This window comes from Pseudorasbora parva, chromosome 6 (genome assembly GCF_024679245.1).
Source record: "Pseudorasbora parva isolate DD20220531a chromosome 6, ASM2467924v1, whole genome shotgun sequence".
Taxonomy (NCBI): Eukaryota; Metazoa; Chordata; class Actinopteri; order Cypriniformes; family Gobionidae; genus Pseudorasbora; species Pseudorasbora parva.
In genome coordinates, this window is record NC_090177.1 from 24,814,146 (window position 1) to 24,831,413 (window position 17,268).

A 17,268-nucleotide genomic window follows, 5' to 3' on the forward strand; every position below is an offset into this window, starting at 1 on the left:
ATAATTACTGAAATCATCATTGCGGGCAAATAAAATATAATTGATATTTAGTAAAATAAATCCTTTATTGCCATGTAAACAAATGTGTAAGGCCACTTGGAGATTGGTCCTGTGTGTGACTAACGCCACAAGCAGTTTCAAAAGGTATTATTCAACTATACATTTCCTCCAAAATCATTTTTTCTCACCCTAGTGTCTTCCAAAACCCGTGGGACTTTTTCTTCAAAGACAAAATGTATTATTTATTGCAGAATTTCTATCACAAGGCTTCAGGGTCCTTGGAATATTGCACACAATTTATATGAATTCATAATTTTAGAGCTTAACAGTCCTTGGTCCCCATCTACTTTCATTCTGTGGAAGACACTCTTCAAAACATCTCTTTTTGTGTTCCAAAGGAGAAAACTCATACAGGTTAGAAATGACAAGAGGGTAGGTAAATGATGACAGAAGGGACCGTTTGGGTGAACCATCCCTTTACTCACCCAGTGACTTTTAGGGTCCAGTCTTGTCAAGAGCATAGTATCCTCTCAGCACCATGGAGAGACGGACCAAGTACATTACATTACCCAAGTACATTAGCTGTATATAGTCTCTTCTCCTGCTCCTTCATAACAGATCTGAGGCTTGTACAGTACCTGTGGTCAATGTAACCATTAATAGGAGCCTTTAAAGCAGAACATTCCATAAGTCTTTTTAGGACATTGATGTCTTTCTCAAACTAATAAAGAATCTCATGCTCCTCTTCATCATTGGTGTCTTCACAATAGTCGTCTTTTGTTTGCATAAGTGGAAGCTCAAGGTCTGGGTTGTCTCTGACTGGTAGTTGTCTCACCATGGGGCCATTTCCTATAAAAAGACAGAGATATACACACTAAAAGCAGCTCAATACCTGGTCTCCATACAAACAAAACAATGAATGATTCAAAAACAAGCTTTGTTGCACATTTTCTTCTTCCTAATGCCTGGTTCAGACTGCACCGAAGACGGTTCAGTCTTTTACAGCTTTCAAACATGATGATACATAAGAGAGATGATGCAATAGAGGAAAGATTCGTGGAGCTATGGCAATACTCCTGCCTTTATTTTATGTATTAAAAAAAAGAAAAGAAAAAGATAGCAGTGGTGCTTCAGCAACCCAATAAGTAGGCTACATTTATTTGTACCACTGGCTAAAAAATATATTTTTACCTCAGATTCTTTTTAGGATTCCATACTGCTTTTTTCGTGCAATCTGGGAACATGTCCACTATCAAGTTCTTTCTTTGTTTTTCTGATAAGTAGACATCCAGATGAAAACACACCGCTTCGGTAGCCATAGGAACACATGTGTTGCGACATTACTATTGGATCCAATATAGTCAGCAGCACGGTATCATCTTTTATTTTCAGTCTCTCTGAAAAGCCTGCGTCTTAGTGTGTCTTGTTTTAAAAACAAATAGGCAGTAAAAATGAAGCGAAATAATGAACAGTGTCTGAACAGAACATCTCTATCGTTTGGCTGCAGGAGAAATCCTGTGTTTATGTCTCTCTTGTATTTACTACATCTATAATCTAAAGCCCTACTTGGATGGTATTTGTTTCTCATGTGGACGTTCGTAAAAAATTTTTTTGCATGCCATCTCAGTGATAAAACTCGTGCATTCGGATGGTGATTAATTCACGGTGGAGCAGCGAGTTTTGTGATGCTGCGCACCTGTGAACCCCGCTCACGTGGCCAGTCGAATAATTTGTAGTATATAACGCTATATAAATGCCTAATTCATTCATTCATAAGAAAAGCCCTGCCCACTGACTCTATACACGATGTGATTGGCCCGACCAGTTTGGCGTTTACAGCTCAGAAGTGTATTGAGAATTGCAAGACGACACTCGTGGCAGATTAGATTTGCTGCCGCTAGGGTGCGTCTAGATTTCTAGGCTACCATGGGTCCCCTTACAATGAAATACCCATTTTGCGCTGTCATGTTTCTACAGTAGCCCTAAATGGACAAACTTCTCTACAGAGCGCTAGCTAATCTCTGCAGTGTCAGATGACAACATATTTGTCCTGTCTGGTCCACCGTAGCTTATCTATGTGTAGCGAAAGGGAAGGGAGATCGGTTCGCAACCTCACAGCTAGATGACGCCAAAATGTACACAGTGCATCTTTAATGTATGTCAATACAATAGAAAACACCTGCCGCTACTTCCATTTCATTGCAACCTTTATTACACCTAAATGCCTGTATGAATCATTGCATTGCATTACAAACAAATCTACAGGCATAATCAAGATGAGTCTTACCTTTGTTATAGTATGTTTTAAGGCTAACATGCAGTGATATGCCAGAGAGACACACAGCAAAGCCCAACCAGTTCACTGTGCTCATTTTATCCTCCATGAACTCCACTGCCAGCAGCAAAGTGCACACCTCCTACAGAAAGACAGAGAGAATTTCTTTGTGAAGAATATGAATGGTTTAAGTCTAATGAAGGCTTTGAAAGCTAGCAGAGCTACTGAGAAATGGACAAAGATAAAAAGATTCTGTAGCTCTTATATTACTGAAAGCAAATTCCTAAAGTTGTATTTTCACCTTAAAAATGCCTGCAATGGATAGCGTGAGGCTGGATGTGCGGGAAACTAGCAGGAACTCGGAAAAGCCCAGCCCAAATGCCAGCATGCCGCCCACAGACAGAGTCACCAGAGAGTAGAGCAGGTGTGAGAGCTCACTGACCCTGAAGAGCTTCTCTGTGGTGCTCACACTCAGTCCTGCTCATGATTGGCAAGATGAGGAAACAGACAAGCAACAGGTTACTTAAGACACAAAAGCACTGGTAAACCAAGACGCATAGCCAATGGCAAAAAAGGACCAGGTGTTTTTTTTTTGTTTTTTTTTTTTACCTTATTAGAACCTTTAATATGCATTTAAACATTTTATGACAATTATAAGCGGAAAACTATGACATTTAAATTGTAAAGTATAACTATGCTATGGTTATTAGTTGCACTGAATCTAAGCTCAGGGTTTCTGCAGATCTCATGAAGGTAATTTATAACTATTTTGAAAACACAGGACAAGACAATTTAAGAAAAACACACAATATGTCTATGTTCTCTAAATGTAAATCACTCTGCTCACAACCACTATAATATGGAAAAAACTTTTACTGTACCTTCTGATCACTCTGCAAAAAAAGTCAGACAAAAAAATGACTGAAATCTGGCAAGTACGAACACTCCTCTTTTCCCCCACTGACAAAACCAGAGGGCTTTTTGTTCAAGTTTTTATATTTTAAACTACATTTTACTTGCATCTTTTGCCATCAACGCTATTGCATGTTTATATAGTCACAATCGTTTAAGGAAGTTTGTCTCATCTAGTCTTGTCTTAGTCATGAAAAAAAGGTTTTCAATGAACATTTTTCGTAATATTTTCGTTAACGAAATTGAACTTTGAATTCATTTGGTGCTATATCCGGTTATAGAAAAACATCAACCATGCCTGTTGACAGTTCTGTGGGAACTGGGAAGGCTATAAAAAGTGCTCACATCCCCTACACCAGCCTTGCGTCCCAATTTGCATACTATCCATACTAAATAGTACTCGAAAATAGAATTAGTATGTCCCACACCGTAGTATGTTGAAAGGAGTATTCCAAAGATAGTTTACTATTCTGGTCCGAATCCGAAGTGCGGATCGATGCGCACTAACGGCTGATATACCCACAACCCATTGCAAGCTGGACAAGAATTCGATTAGAAACTATAAACGTAGATAAAAAGTGTTAAACAACTACAAACATGATGGATGTGCGAGTCTGACGGTTAAGTAGAAATGTTTAGATAAAGGGGTTTGACTAACCAACTATCAGTATTTAACCTGACAAAAATGTATTCAGTGTTGTCCACATTATATTTAACCTGCAGCAGCATTGTGAACTTTTGTAATGACACGTTTGGCCATTAACTTTTAAATGCATCATTATTTAAACTGCAAACAAGAGGAGAGCCTCTGCATTCAAGACCCACAAATGGCAGATCAACGTGCGGCTCCATTTCTCTCCGATATGGTAGGAAATCAAACTGAATGAATGTGGAGGATTTAAACTGTGATGAGTGACAGAGCAGTTTAAACAGTGAATGGATGCATGTAACTAAGCGACAGAGTCCGTTAAAAATGACGATGTAGTATGTCCCGAAGCTTGCATACTCTTCTTTTACACACTCAAAAGTATGTCGTTTTTTCTTCACAAAAAGAGTATACTTCTCAGTTTTTCAGTGGTCTTTTTCAAGCAGGGTATTTACATATGAAAGAGGAAATAGTAGTTTTTGAGGCTAATGGTATGTTAGTTCCATGTACAGAATTATTATTCAACTATTCCAAGGTAAATACTGTTTTCCATTCTAGGCCACCTTTAATATACATACAGGGTTCCCACACTTTCGGACTAATGAATGATTCATGTTTCAAAAAAATAAATTCTTCTGCTCACCAGGCTGCACTTATGTGATCCAAAAATACAGTAAATTTCCCAAACACAGTAATATTGTAAAATATTATTAACATTAACGTGTTGTTTTAATGTATTTTAATACACTTAAAAAAGAAACAAGAAAAACTCTGGTGTCTGACTGACCCTCATTGAGAAAAAACAGAGGAAAGAGGCCCAGGAACATGAGGGGCTGCAGATGGTACATGGTGTCTATGGGGTTCTGAAGACCTGCGAGGCAAAGAGAAGGTCATAATCACGAGAATTCACCACTTCACCATACAGACCAAATACAGGTCACAGTTTAACTTACTAAGCTCTGCTTTCTGCATGAGCACTTGAGTAAGTGTCCAGCGGATCCCTCCGATAAAAGAGGCCAACAGGACCATAAGGAAACCCTCCAGATTAAATTGAGTGGACTTGAGAGTGAACATGAACAGACCGCTAGCTATCAGCAACACCACGAGGATCAGAAATGGGTTCTGTTGGGTTCAAAAGAGTCAGGCAGTACACATTACCTACAACAAACACCAAGCGAAAAAAGACGATAGCTTTGATAGCTCTCGCCCCAACACCCTGTTTGAACAAGTACTTTTTAAAAGAAAAAAACCTGCATTCGCGGCATTTCATGTGGTCTGACAGTCTGAATGCAGCTAAAATCAAGTGATCTTGGACTGATTTATACTGACTTCCTATAGTATATGTTGGCACCTGCATGCATTACTGATTGCCTGTCATGAAAAAGCTAAACGTATTTATTATCATCCTATTAATCCGTCCAGACAAAAAAAAAAAAAGATGAGTAATTTCAGTTATCTTTAATCAGATGATTTACATTGTGACCAGGGTTTATGGTAAATATCAACTCATTAGCCAATTTGGCAGTTATGATTAATAAATGTTATCCTTCAACCAGGAGCCTCCAATATTAGCAAAACAAAGCATAAAGAAGATCACACACACTGTACGAGAAGCACTACATCAGACCAAAATGTTTGCTATGAGTGTTTGCACCACCAGAGCCACCAGCCCACTCAATAGCTTTTGATGACGCCCAAACACGACCCTGGAGGCAAAATCCTGCCGTCTACTCGCATAGTTTTTCATTCAAGGAGACCTTTTTATTAGATAGGGTCCCCACAGTGTCTGTGACGTTTCAGCTCAAAATACCCCATAGACAATTTATTATACCATGTTGTGAATGCTCATTTTTGAGTGGAAGTAAAAGGTTTGCAGTTTTGCAAAAACAAAAAGGAGGCAGAAACGAGAGAGGCTGCGATAGCCCTGCCCTTGTGCCCTAGCACATGACAGGAAGAGAAGCTGTTTCGAGAGGCGAGGGAAGTTTAACGTTTTTGATTAAAGATGATGAGGGTCCATTATAATTTCATGTGACTTTAATAGTGGCATTGGCTTGCCACTAAAGCAACTGCTCAGCCAAATGCAGAAAAACCTACAAAGGAAAACACACTGGGTGGTAAAAGTACAAGATACATCAAGCAGTTTTTCGTTTCAGTGTGACAAATCAAGAAAAGCACTTACAGTGGATTTAATAAATAGCATTTCAACAGTCTTTTACCATAATCTAAAAACTACATCCATTACCACAGTGGGAGGGTGTTCTCTTTAGGATACCTTAATGTACTTTAACTGCTGCAGTTTAGATTGCTGTGGTAAAAAAACGTCTAATGAAATGTTGCATGTTGCTGCCTATGCCTGACTTGACAAAGCACCTTAATGCAAAAATGTATGAAATGTGTCTAAAACTAAAGATCGCTTTTTTTGAACAACAGCTTCCTTTTCTTTACTCAAGAATCAAGTGTATAAACACACTTACCGGCTCCTCCAGTTTGAAGACCAGGGAGAAAAAGAGAATGAAGAGAACAGCTGAAGACTTGGTCATGGTGTACCTACAGGAAACCCAAAAATCCCAAGTAGTTTTAATTTAACTCGCATTTCTTGAAGCAAACACCAGCGCTTGTAACACAGGTCAAGAATAGAGTTCAAGTAAAAACTGGAAAAAACTACACAACATGTGCCGAGGTTTTCAGTCAGGATGAGTTGATGCTAGATTTCACTGAAAATCATGTAGTGTATGATGGGCCAGATTGGACAGAGACTAACTTTTGTAGCTTCAGAGTTTGACTCCACCCATTCAAGGGAAATCATACATGTTTGATATTTTGAGCTGATTTTAGAACACATTGTTTACATTGCATCTCCAAGCAACGTGAGGCATGTTTCTGTGCAAGTTTGTTGCATTTGGAATGACTTGAATGTCTGGTAGTGTGTGATGCTCAGTCCTTTAGTGATGCCCAGTTTGTCTCTGTATCCATTTACAAAGTTATCAACTGTATGATGCCCAATGTTTTAAAATCTGATATGATTTTAAAAGTGGTCTAGCTTATTCTAGCTTTTAGTTTGGCTTTGGTTCCGCGTAAACTAAATGCTACATCAGAGCAGCATTTCCACTGTCATGTCGCTCAACACACATTTGATTACTTGTCAGCTCCATACAAGGTGGATATGAATTGTTTAAATACAAGCACGAAAGACCAATCACAAATGTTAGGACAACCTTACCAGACAATGTCAGATGATTACTTGATTGCAATAATGACAAGCTGATTATTCATTATCTCATTATAGGCATAATTCACCCAAAAACTACAAATATAATTATCGTGTTAGAAAAATAGTATAATATCTTCCTTCTGACTGCTGTCCGTATTCAACTTAAGAAAAAGTGTAACACCTCTAACAGTTCAAAGCGATTACACTACGTTTGGTGCCATCGTTACATCAGTTATACCTTTATCAGCATTCCATCGGAAGCTAGATATTTTACTTTAAAACATGTTAAAAATTTATATTTTTCTTACAAAATCCCATCGATTCACTTCAGGTCTTTATTAACCCCCCCGGAGCCATATGGATAACTTTTATAATGGATGGATGCACTTTTTTGGGCTTCAAATTTTGAGTTCCCATTCAGTGCTATTATAAAATTTGGAAGAGCCAGGACTTTTTTTTAAAAATTATGACTCCAACTGTATTCGTCTTAAAGAATATACACCTAGGATTTCATATATACCTAGGATTGCTAGGTAATTTTCATTTCGGGGTGAACTATCCCTTTAATCATATGACTACTTAATTCCAAATATATTAATAAATTAAAAAGACATTAAATATTTATTTAAAATGATCTGAATATGTGAGAAAAAGTGTCCTACGAGACAATGGTAGGAATATATATATTAATTTATTTTTAATTTGAATGGTCAGTGCACAAAATATTTGACTGCACAATCACATGACTGACCAATAAGAATCAATCATTAATCAAATGTAATTGCAGATCTAAAACTAACAATATCTACAAAATGTTTGAATGTCTGTAGACATTCATGAATGTCTGCATGAATGTCTGTGAATTCATTGAATGTCTGTGCTTAGATTTAAGGGATTTTTTTGTAGGTAGTAATAATGCTTACAAACTAATAGTGATGAAAAGGAAGCTCCAGTTGGACAGCCCAATATCCAGCGCTGTCGCCAGGGCTAATGGACAAAGACAAACAGTTATTTATTACAATGAAAACTCTCTCTCACAACACAATAATATGGTGGTATGATTTTAGTTTATTTGTCCTCAAGAGGAAATGTGTTTTAACCGTAGACTTGCACAACACAACTTATAATGCAGTCTAAATTAACTTGTAACTTAACTTATAAATATCATTATACAGTCAAAACAATAACAGACAAAATGGTGTACATCATAAAAAAAATACAATTTTTTTTTTTAAGAGAGCTACCATAAGATACATCTAAAAGCCACAATAAAATAATCTATGGTAAAACCTGAACATGAATTTATCATGAATGTATGACACTGCTGAAGGTGGTTAATTTATAGCAAGCTAAAGACAATGGTCATGTGGACAAGACCCCAGAATATTCAAGAAGAGAAAATCAATCTACTAGGTTCTCTACGTTCTTGACACAATGTGGACTTCACCCACCCAAGCTATATGTTGGACAAAACATGTTATCTTTTTATTTATCTCTTCAGAGACCATTACAACACACATTCAAAACATATCTTGGTCTTTGGACTCACTCAAGACTTTTCCCCAAAAAATAAAACAAACAAAAAATGCTCACCTGTTGGGGCTACTTTAGAAAGGTAAACCTTCCACGGAAGGGTAACTCGAGGCTTTCCCGTCCAGCACTGCATGGCAAATCGTGTCAGTGTAGAGAAACAGAATATTACAACAAGATGGACGAGGGTCATGAAAAGTGGAAAGTGGAAGTCCTGAGGCAAATGACAAAAACAGACATTATACAAAAATAAATGCTCCTGTACTTCTGGAGAAACTAAATCCAAATTTCAAGAAGGGCAGATTTTAATGCAAACAAACTACACCCCACCTTCATGAGCCACTTGTTGTAGAAAGTTATGCCAATAGAAAACACATAGTAGAAAAGTACCAGGCCGACAGCGCGCAGCGCCCTGCAGAGGAACTGCATCGGGCACGCCATCCTGGACAACCCGGATACAACACAGCTAAAAAGAAAGGAAGGTAATAAGAATTAACCACGCTAGTCACGAAGTATGTTAACATGTGGAAAATCAAACTCGGAGTATGTTGATAAGAACATGCAGGGCCAAAGTTTGATATGCGCGATTGTGTCGTATCTGAAAAGCACTTGATGATAAGTGCAACAGCTGTCACGTTGTTATTATAATGCCTTGGTAAAACGGAGGTTTAAACTTAAGATGTCGAAACTTACGATGTCTTGTTTTATTGGATATTTAAGTAACAAACTCTAGGGTTTTGTTTTTTTATTAAAACAAATTCTAATGTCACTCAAATGTTCTCTTAAGCCCTCGAGCACCAACAACCTCGTTACCTCACTGATGATTTTACATTTTGCGCACGCTGACTGACTGTGCAATTTCCAGCTAAAGTTAACCAGTAAACGGTAAATTACTAGCTACGGTCAGTGATATCAGATTTTCTTACCTTACTATTTACATAACGTTAGTCCTTGTAAACGAAAAGCTGCAGCATTAAATACTATGTAACCATCATTTGCAGGCGTGCTTCTTCTCACAGCACTAGGGTGACATTATCTTGCGAATCTGCCATCGACTTGTGCCATTCAAATGAAAAACTTGTTTGTGTACCTAACACAGACACCCCTGTGTAGTTACTTCTGCTGTGACGTGGACGTTGCTCTGCTAACACCGGCTGGCACATGCGCTGCAGCCCGGGAAATTTTGAACTCTAAACAAATTACTCGAGATATTTTGAAATTAAATATTTATTATGATCACATTCTTCATGTGTGTAAATGATCTAACCATGTGCCCAAGCCACTGTGACTGTGAACGGAGCAATATCGCAGAATGGCAGGGTTGCCAGGTTTTCGCAACAAAACCAGCCCAATGGCCAATCAAAAATAGCCCAAAAGTAGCCCAATGGCCAATCCAACTAGCCCAAAACTAGCCAATACCAAAAAAAATCTAAATATAACACTCCAATACACATTTTATGGTAGTGTTATGCACTACACACCATTTATACTAAAAGATAATTGTATAAGTATAAGTAAGTAACTGTATAGGTAATTATAAACAGTCTATTTTCATAAATAAAATCATCTTACCTTAAGATTGACAGCTGATGAACGTAATGATGAGCTGATGAGCTTAAAAACGTAATGGATGCAGGCGGGAAAATGCAGAATTACAACTCCAGTGGAAGTGAACCACAAACTTGTGAAATTCATTTCAAATTAAAAATAATGTAAAATAAACATTGCAATATTTCTCATTAAATGTTAATTTACAGAAAACTCTTCTGTGTATGACATTTATTTTTTAAATTATTATTTACCACCAACAACCCTGGAGAGCACGCATTCGGTTACCATGGAAACGAAAACAGCCGGTGCAGCCGCAGCGCACACACACACACACACACACACACACACACACACATTAGCGAACAAGCCCAGCAGTGCCACTGTACCTCACAAAGTGTGCGCTTATCAGCACAGTTATGCTGATACGATATTGCTTATGTCATCATCCTAGAATCCTTGTTATCATTGGTGGAATATGAATTGTCTAAAGTAAAATATTTATTTCAACACAACCATTTCAGCTAAATATAACTGATGCAATATGTTAAACCTTTAACCCGCGGAATAAAAAATCAACCCGCGGCAAGTGGTTAAAAGTAGCCCAATTCCGCGGGAAAACCGCGGACTTGGCAACACTGCAGAATGGCTGAAAATCAGTTACGATTTAGCACTGTTAGATTCGTTCTCTTGAGTCGGATCTTTTTGATGAATCGGTTCAACCGGTTAATAAAACCAGTCTAAACAAATCGTTCTCGAACTACACTCAGCAATGAATGAATACAGAAAAACATACTAGCATACTATTCTTACTAGTTTTTGTTCTTGTTATGCAATAAAAATATAAGAATGTCACGTTGTGTCGTAAAAGAACCACTGAATTGATTTGTTCGAAAGAACCAATTCCCGGAAATGTTTCGCACTTTCCACCTTTAAATGCGTCACCCAGAACTCTAGGTGGCGCTGGCGGCTGTAATGTCTCCTCCAATGTCGTGTTAGATGAATTTCCTGTCTTTGCATTTGCTGGTTGGTGTGTTCTGTTTTTGTTTTCGTTCGGATTTCACATGTAAGTTATATTATACATAAACACTGTGTCTGTTAGTTTGTATGGCTGTTTCTAACCTGCGCGTTGTATTTCGTTTAAAGAATGGCTGAGGAAGAGGAGGATCCTGGTTTTGACGAGGATTTAGACGACGGAGGTAACGGAGTAGATTCGGGCCAAGGTAAAAGAAAGCGGCTTTTTTCGAAGGAGCTTCGCTGCATGATGTATGGTTTTGGAGACGACCAAAACCCGTACACCGAATCAGTGGACATACTGGAGGATCTGGTGATCGAGTTCATCACGGAGATGACACACAAAGCGATGTCTATTGGGCGTCAGGGCCGTGTGCAGGTGGAGGACATTGTCTTTCTCATCCGCAAAGACCCTAGAAAGTTTGCGAGAGTGAAGGACCTGCTCACCATGAACGAAGAGCTGAAGAAGGCTCGCAAAGCCTTTGACGAGGCAAATTATGGGTCTTAAAAACAGGCCATCTTTTGCTAGGTTATTTGGTTCAGTCAACGTCAAAGTGTTTTCTTTTTTGACTCTAATGACCTGGTGTAAACCTAAGGCCACTTTTCTTATAGCTCTGTTTTTTCAGTTGCATGACAGTTCATTGAATGATGGTTTCTAACTTTATTTTTGTTTTTCAGTTTTTGTACAATAAAGAGTAAACTTCTAATGGAAGACAAAAGGTTTTATTATTTTGACAAGCATTAAAGGGTTAGTTCACCCAAAAATGAAATTGATGTCATTAATGACTCACCCTATGTTGTTCCACACCCATAAGACCTCCATTCATCATCGGAACACAGATTAAGATATTTTATATTTAGTCTGAGACCGTATGGAAGTGTATGCACACTATACTGTCCATGTCCAGAAAGGTAATAAAAACATCATCAAAGTAGTCCATATGTGACATCAGTTGGTTAATTAGAATCTCTTGAAGCATCGAAAATACATTTGTCCAAAAATAACAAAAACGACGACTTTATTCAGCATTGTCTTCTCTTCCTTGTTTGTGTTCAATCCTCTAATAAAGATTCAAACGGTTATGAATCAGTGAATCGATCAATGATTCGGATCGCCAGTCTCACGTGATTTCAGCAGTTTGGCACGTGATCCAAATCATGAATCAATACGCTGATTCATAACCGTTTTAATCTTTATTTGAGGATTGAACACAAACAAGGAAAAGAAGACAAAGCTGAGTAGTCGTAGTTTTTGTTATTTTTGAATTAACTAACTGATGTCACATATGGACTACTTTGATGATGTTTTTATAACTTTTCTGGGCATGGACATTATAGTGTGTATACACCTGGATACGCTCTCGGACTAAATATAAAATACCTTAAAATTTGTTCTGAAGATGAACGGAGGTCTTACGGGTGTGGAACGACATTAGGATGAGTCATTAATGACATCAATTTCATTTTTGGATGAACCCTTTAATGTTAATCTTGAAAATGTCAATAAACATGGCTATTTCTTAACTTTAAGATGACATGTACAAGAACCTTAAAATATCATTAATGACAGTAACATATGCTGACATTAATATCCCATAAACCAGGGGTTTTCAAACTGGTGTCTGGGGTCCACCCGGGGGTCCTCCAGAAGGTTCTAGTGGTCCCCAGAAAATTTCTGAGAATTAAAAGATAAAGCAAATATGCATAAAGACTATCAAACAAACGGTTTGATTTTTAACTGATTCTCTCCTTGTTTGCTTTATACATACTTTCCAGATTTGTATTGTATCTTTCTGATGAGTTTTTCTCACTATAGTCCCCTTTATCTTACGAAGTGGGAATAAAAGGCAGTATTCTTAATGCAGTATGTGTGCTGCTTGCATTTATTGTGAAAGTTCTCCAAATAATTTGTCATTAAAAATTATATTCTTCAGGTGTATACATCCAACATCATGTATAGCCAATTTAAGTTTGGAAACGACATGTATTTAAACTGTCACTTACAATTTATCTAACAGTTTGAATGTTTTTTCATACATAAAATCATGTATTTTAGGAAGGGGGTCCCACATTAAGGTTCATCATATTTGGGGGTCCTTGGCATCATAAAGTTTGAAAACCCCTGCCCTGAACAACAAATATCATAGCATGCTGTGAGAAGATCAGTATGCATCTTTTACAAGGGAGATATTGTGTGTTAGAATTAAAAAATAAATAAAATAACATTAAATATATATAATTCAAATAGGAAATTGTGTCTTACTGCTTTTGTAAATTGGAGGTTCAGGAAGTTTAAAAGGAATTGCTTTGGTAAATAGTGCCTGATATTGTTCAGAATTGTAAAAAAAAAAAAAAAAAGCGTTTAACAGTTTTTTAATAATGTAAATATTAACTGATGCTTGGATTTTGGTATACATCTTGAGATTTTTGCTTTGGATATATATACTTTTTGTTGTGACATGTATTCTATTTATAGCTAGTCATGCATGTATAAATCACAGCAATACATGTTACAGTATAAAACTGTATTATTATTATACTCATTTATTATTCTTTTAACATCTAGTATCCCCCCCCCCTCCCAGTTTATGTCATAGGAGTGGGTTTAATCGACCAGCTTTCAATTCTCAATTTGCATTAGTGTTCAACCATTTAATTAGCAAATAATACTCAGCAGCCGTTGACAGACAAGACACAATTTACTGATTTCCACACTTGCATCACACAAAGAATGTCATGTTGAAAATCTAAATGTGCAATAGAGAATCAAAGCTATTTTAGTGAATTATCATGTTGATATTTGTAAAAGTTTGGGTTTTGCTGCTACACAAACAGTAACATTTATAGTCATTAGTATATACAGCAATGGTCAACTAATTGGGGTCAGAGACTCGGGAGAAAAAAATAATGTTTAATTGATAAACTCCTCAAAACAAAAGCATACAAATCAAAATGTCAGACCAACTAAACAATGTGTGTTTTATTTTTTATTCTGTTTCAAGCATTTGTTCTTAAATACAATGAAGTGGTTGTGACTTTGCATTGGTCTATGCAGCGATAATAAGCTGCTGATCTAGACTAAATCTAGACTAAACACCCGCAAACATGAAGTCTACCATGGTATGTGCTTCCAGCAAACTGAGCGCCATCATAACATGATAAATCTGTGAACCACACCACAGCTTGGCTCCTTGGGTCTTGCGTGAGGGTCAGTGGGAGCCCAACCTTGGCAAACCCCACAATGGTGTTTATCTGTCTGTCTGCTGAAGAGGTGAGATGGAGGCAGAAAGAGGACAAAAGGGGAAAGTGAGTTTGAATGGCAAGAGAGGGCAGGGTTTCAGTCGGCAGGGGTGAGAGGGGAGAGGAATGTCCGTGAGTCCTTGTTTTACTGCACGTTCTCCATCATCTTGAGGAATTCTGGGGGGGAAAGGGACATTGTGTTTTTTTCAGTATCTGATCAGAATTCAGAGTTTATAAATTAAACTAAATAAAATGTATAAACCACATCATACCATCAAAGTCCAGCATGCCATCGTTGTTCTTGTCTCCATCTTTAAGCAGCTCATCAATCTCTTCCTCTGAGATGGATTCACCAGTGCTGCGGATGATCTCAGCAAACTCGTCTCTGTCGATGTAGCCATCACCATTCCTGCAGATTGACATTAGAGTTTACATATGCTAAAGTGAGACTAGGTCACATCCAACAACAGGTGTACACTAAAAGATATCCAATGACATACTTGTCCAGCACGCGGAAGCATTCGGCCAACTCTTCCTCGCTCTTGCCAGCCTGGTCCTCCTTTAGGAGTCTCACCATCATGACCAAGAACTCCTCAAAGTCGATGGATCCGCTGCCTACAATTTACAGTATGAAGTACCTTAGCTATTACAATTTATATTTTTGCATTGTTATGCTTAAAACCAAATAGATCTTATAATTTATCTGTCAACATATATGTAGAAATCACAAAGACCAGATATATAGTAGGCCTTAAGCATGATCATTATGTGATCAATGTTGAACATAGGCTCCTTTACTCTTCCATTGGCCTGAAGGCCCATTCATATAATTTTGACTTTAAACAGGATGTTAATTCTCAGCAAGCGAGATTCTTTTTAAACTGTTTGCCTGCCTTATCAGTATTTGGCCTGAAAGAAATAATTGGCTGTAAAAGATATTAAACCTACATCAGTTTCTACTACTGTATCGCCTCTTGCGGCAGCGCTGAGGATGCAGCGCGAAAATTTAGCTTGCTCATGGTATATTTCGACCCATATTGTTTTATATTGTGCTATCATGTATATACTCTTTCAATGTGGCATTTTGTTTACCGTCTTCATCGACCTCCTCGATGATTTCTTCCAACTCCTCTCTGGTTGGATTCTGACCCAACATCCTCATGACGGTACCCAACTCCTTGGTGCTGATATCACCGCCACCGTCGGTGTCGAACATGTCGAAAGCAGCCTTGAACTCTTGAAATAGACGCATATAGTTTAATATGACGGAAAGACGGGGATATTGGTGATATACCATTTTTCTGTTTGTATAGCCTACTCACCGGCAAGCATTTCCTCGCTCAGGTATGAGCGGGCCTCTTGTTGCGCGTCAGTCTGTGAAGCGACAGCGGTTACATTATGAACGAGTAGTTTCAGATATGAACAGTACAATGTGTTAATCTGATAAATGAGTAATCCTGGTTCTTCTGTATAGTCATTTGGTTTTGTTTTCCTAATCTGTATGAATCAAGACAGTGTTGTAGGCCTTGCAAACTGCAGGTGGTGCCCAGAACACCCTCGCCGGACAATTTTGCAACTATTTTAAGACCCAAGACGTTATCCCCCTCAGTCAGTGACTGTAAATGGTAATTCCGAAATAGGACCCTTGGAATGTGTCACCTCAGCTTTTAGTCAATCCACTTAACCTAACCTGCTGACCAGCTTCATATCAAATAGCAGGATGTTAATATCCACGCATTTACTGAGTTCTGACCACCAACCCTTATTTTAGACTCTGGTTAGGCCTACTACCACTCTACTCTTATATATTTACAGCTTACAGGTAACTTGAAAAAAACAATTTAGGTTATAAAAAGTAGGTTAATAAGCTAATAAGTAAATAAGTAAAAAATAAGCATTGGTCTTGCTAACATAGGTTAACGAGCAATCAAATAACTAAATACACCTAATAAAGTTACTCTCAGATAATGACAGACATCTCTGTCCAGTCAGAGAAGAGCGAAATATAGACCAATTTTCTTTACAATGCAAATATACATATATTTCAATTTTTTTTTAACAATACCATTGTTTTCTTTGAATATTCCCAGGGACAAGAAAAGTTCCTCTAACTGAAGAATGACCCATGTTTACTCTTTATTTTAATGCATTATTAAATGCATGCAAATAGTAAAATACTAGCCTACTATAACCTTATAATATCCTTTCTCAATAATAACAGATAAATACTAATAGATGTAATTTGGATTACTTTGACTAATAGGCCATCTGCACATTTTTTGTTTTAATGCTTGCATTGGCAAAACTGACCGCTTAGATTATTTAAACTCTTACCATGGTTGTGGATTAGCCTCCCTCACTTATATCCACGAGAAAAGCAGTGGTCAAGGCGCTCACACCCCAACAGAAAGACTAGACATCAAGTGACAGTTCTGACACACTTTAAACAGGCCACCCAAGACCCGCCCACAGGCCTCCAGATTTAGAATCCTGAACTTTTAGGGTTCGACTGCTCCCATAAGCCAATAGAAATGGGAAATGAGTACACTTTAAGAACAGTCTGCAAGAATACAGGAAAATGGTTATTGTGCCATGTTTATCAGAAAGCCTGTATTTATTAGAAGAACTAATAAGACACAATAAAACTATTATTTATAATCTGGTAAAATGTAATTGTGGAAATGCCATGGTAATGTTGACCACACTAATGTTTGAGCATGATTTCCTAGCAGTCTTTCTTCCTGAGACTTTGCTTTTCACCAATTCCCCTCTGAATTCCTAAAAAGTAACTAAAGAAGTAAATAAAGCTAAAATGGTGCATAATGTTATAGCAATCAAAAATAAGTTTTTGTTTTTTTTCTCTTAAGTGTAAAGATGGAATTTCATTTTTTA

General features: G+C 37.6%; 3 protein-coding genes across 5 annotated transcripts; 1 reads left to right on the forward strand and 2 right to left on the reverse strand.

Annotated features, from left to right (window-relative positions):
• Positions 1–572: 572 nt before the first annotated feature.
• Positions 573–9,844, reverse strand: slc35c2 (solute carrier family 35 member C2). Of its 2 annotated transcripts, none has more exons than XM_067446389.1 (10): positions 9,665–9,844; positions 8,905–9,040; positions 8,638–8,788; positions 7,968–8,031; positions 6,308–6,380; positions 4,787–4,955; positions 4,621–4,704; positions 2,577–2,752; positions 2,288–2,417; positions 573–849 (listed from the first exon to the last, which is right to left on the reverse strand). In XM_067446389.1, the coding sequence occupies exons 2-10, from the start codon at positions 9,013–9,015 to the stop codon at positions 722–724; spliced, it is 1,086 nt and encodes a 361-aa protein (XP_067302490.1). In that variant the 5' UTR covers positions 9,016–9,040; positions 9,665–9,844; the 3' UTR covers positions 573–721. The 2 variants fall into 2 exon arrangements, with proteins under 2 accessions (XP_067302490.1, XP_067302488.1); XM_067446387.1 differs by lacking the exon at positions 9,665–9,844 and adding an exon at positions 9,501–9,658.
• taf13 (TATA-box binding protein associated factor 13) lies at positions 8,930–13,000 on the forward strand. Of its 2 annotated transcripts, none has more exons than XM_067446394.1 (2): positions 8,930–9,056; positions 11,269–13,000. In XM_067446394.1, exon 2 carries the CDS (start codon positions 11,270–11,272, stop codon positions 11,642–11,644), a length of 375 nt encoding a protein of 124 aa, XP_067302495.1. In that variant the 5' UTR covers positions 8,930–9,056; position 11,269; the 3' UTR covers positions 11,645–13,000. The 2 variants fall into 2 exon arrangements, with proteins under 2 accessions (XP_067302495.1, XP_067302494.1); XM_067446393.1 differs by lacking the exon at positions 8,930–9,056 and adding an exon at positions 11,067–11,188.
• Positions 13,001–14,110: 1,110 nt separating this feature from the next.
• On the reverse strand, positions 14,111–16,836 carry tnnc2.2 (troponin C2, fast skeletal type, tandem duplicate 2). The gene is made up of 6 exons (XM_067446392.1): positions 16,711–16,836; positions 15,699–15,750; positions 15,469–15,612; positions 14,877–14,991; positions 14,649–14,785; positions 14,111–14,553 (listed from the first exon to the last, which is right to left on the reverse strand). The coding sequence occupies exons 1-6, from the start codon at positions 16,711–16,713 to the stop codon at positions 14,522–14,524; spliced, it is 483 nt and encodes a 160-aa protein (XP_067302493.1). The 5' UTR covers positions 16,714–16,836; the 3' UTR covers positions 14,111–14,521.
• Between the last annotated feature and the right edge of the window lie 432 nt (positions 16,837–17,268).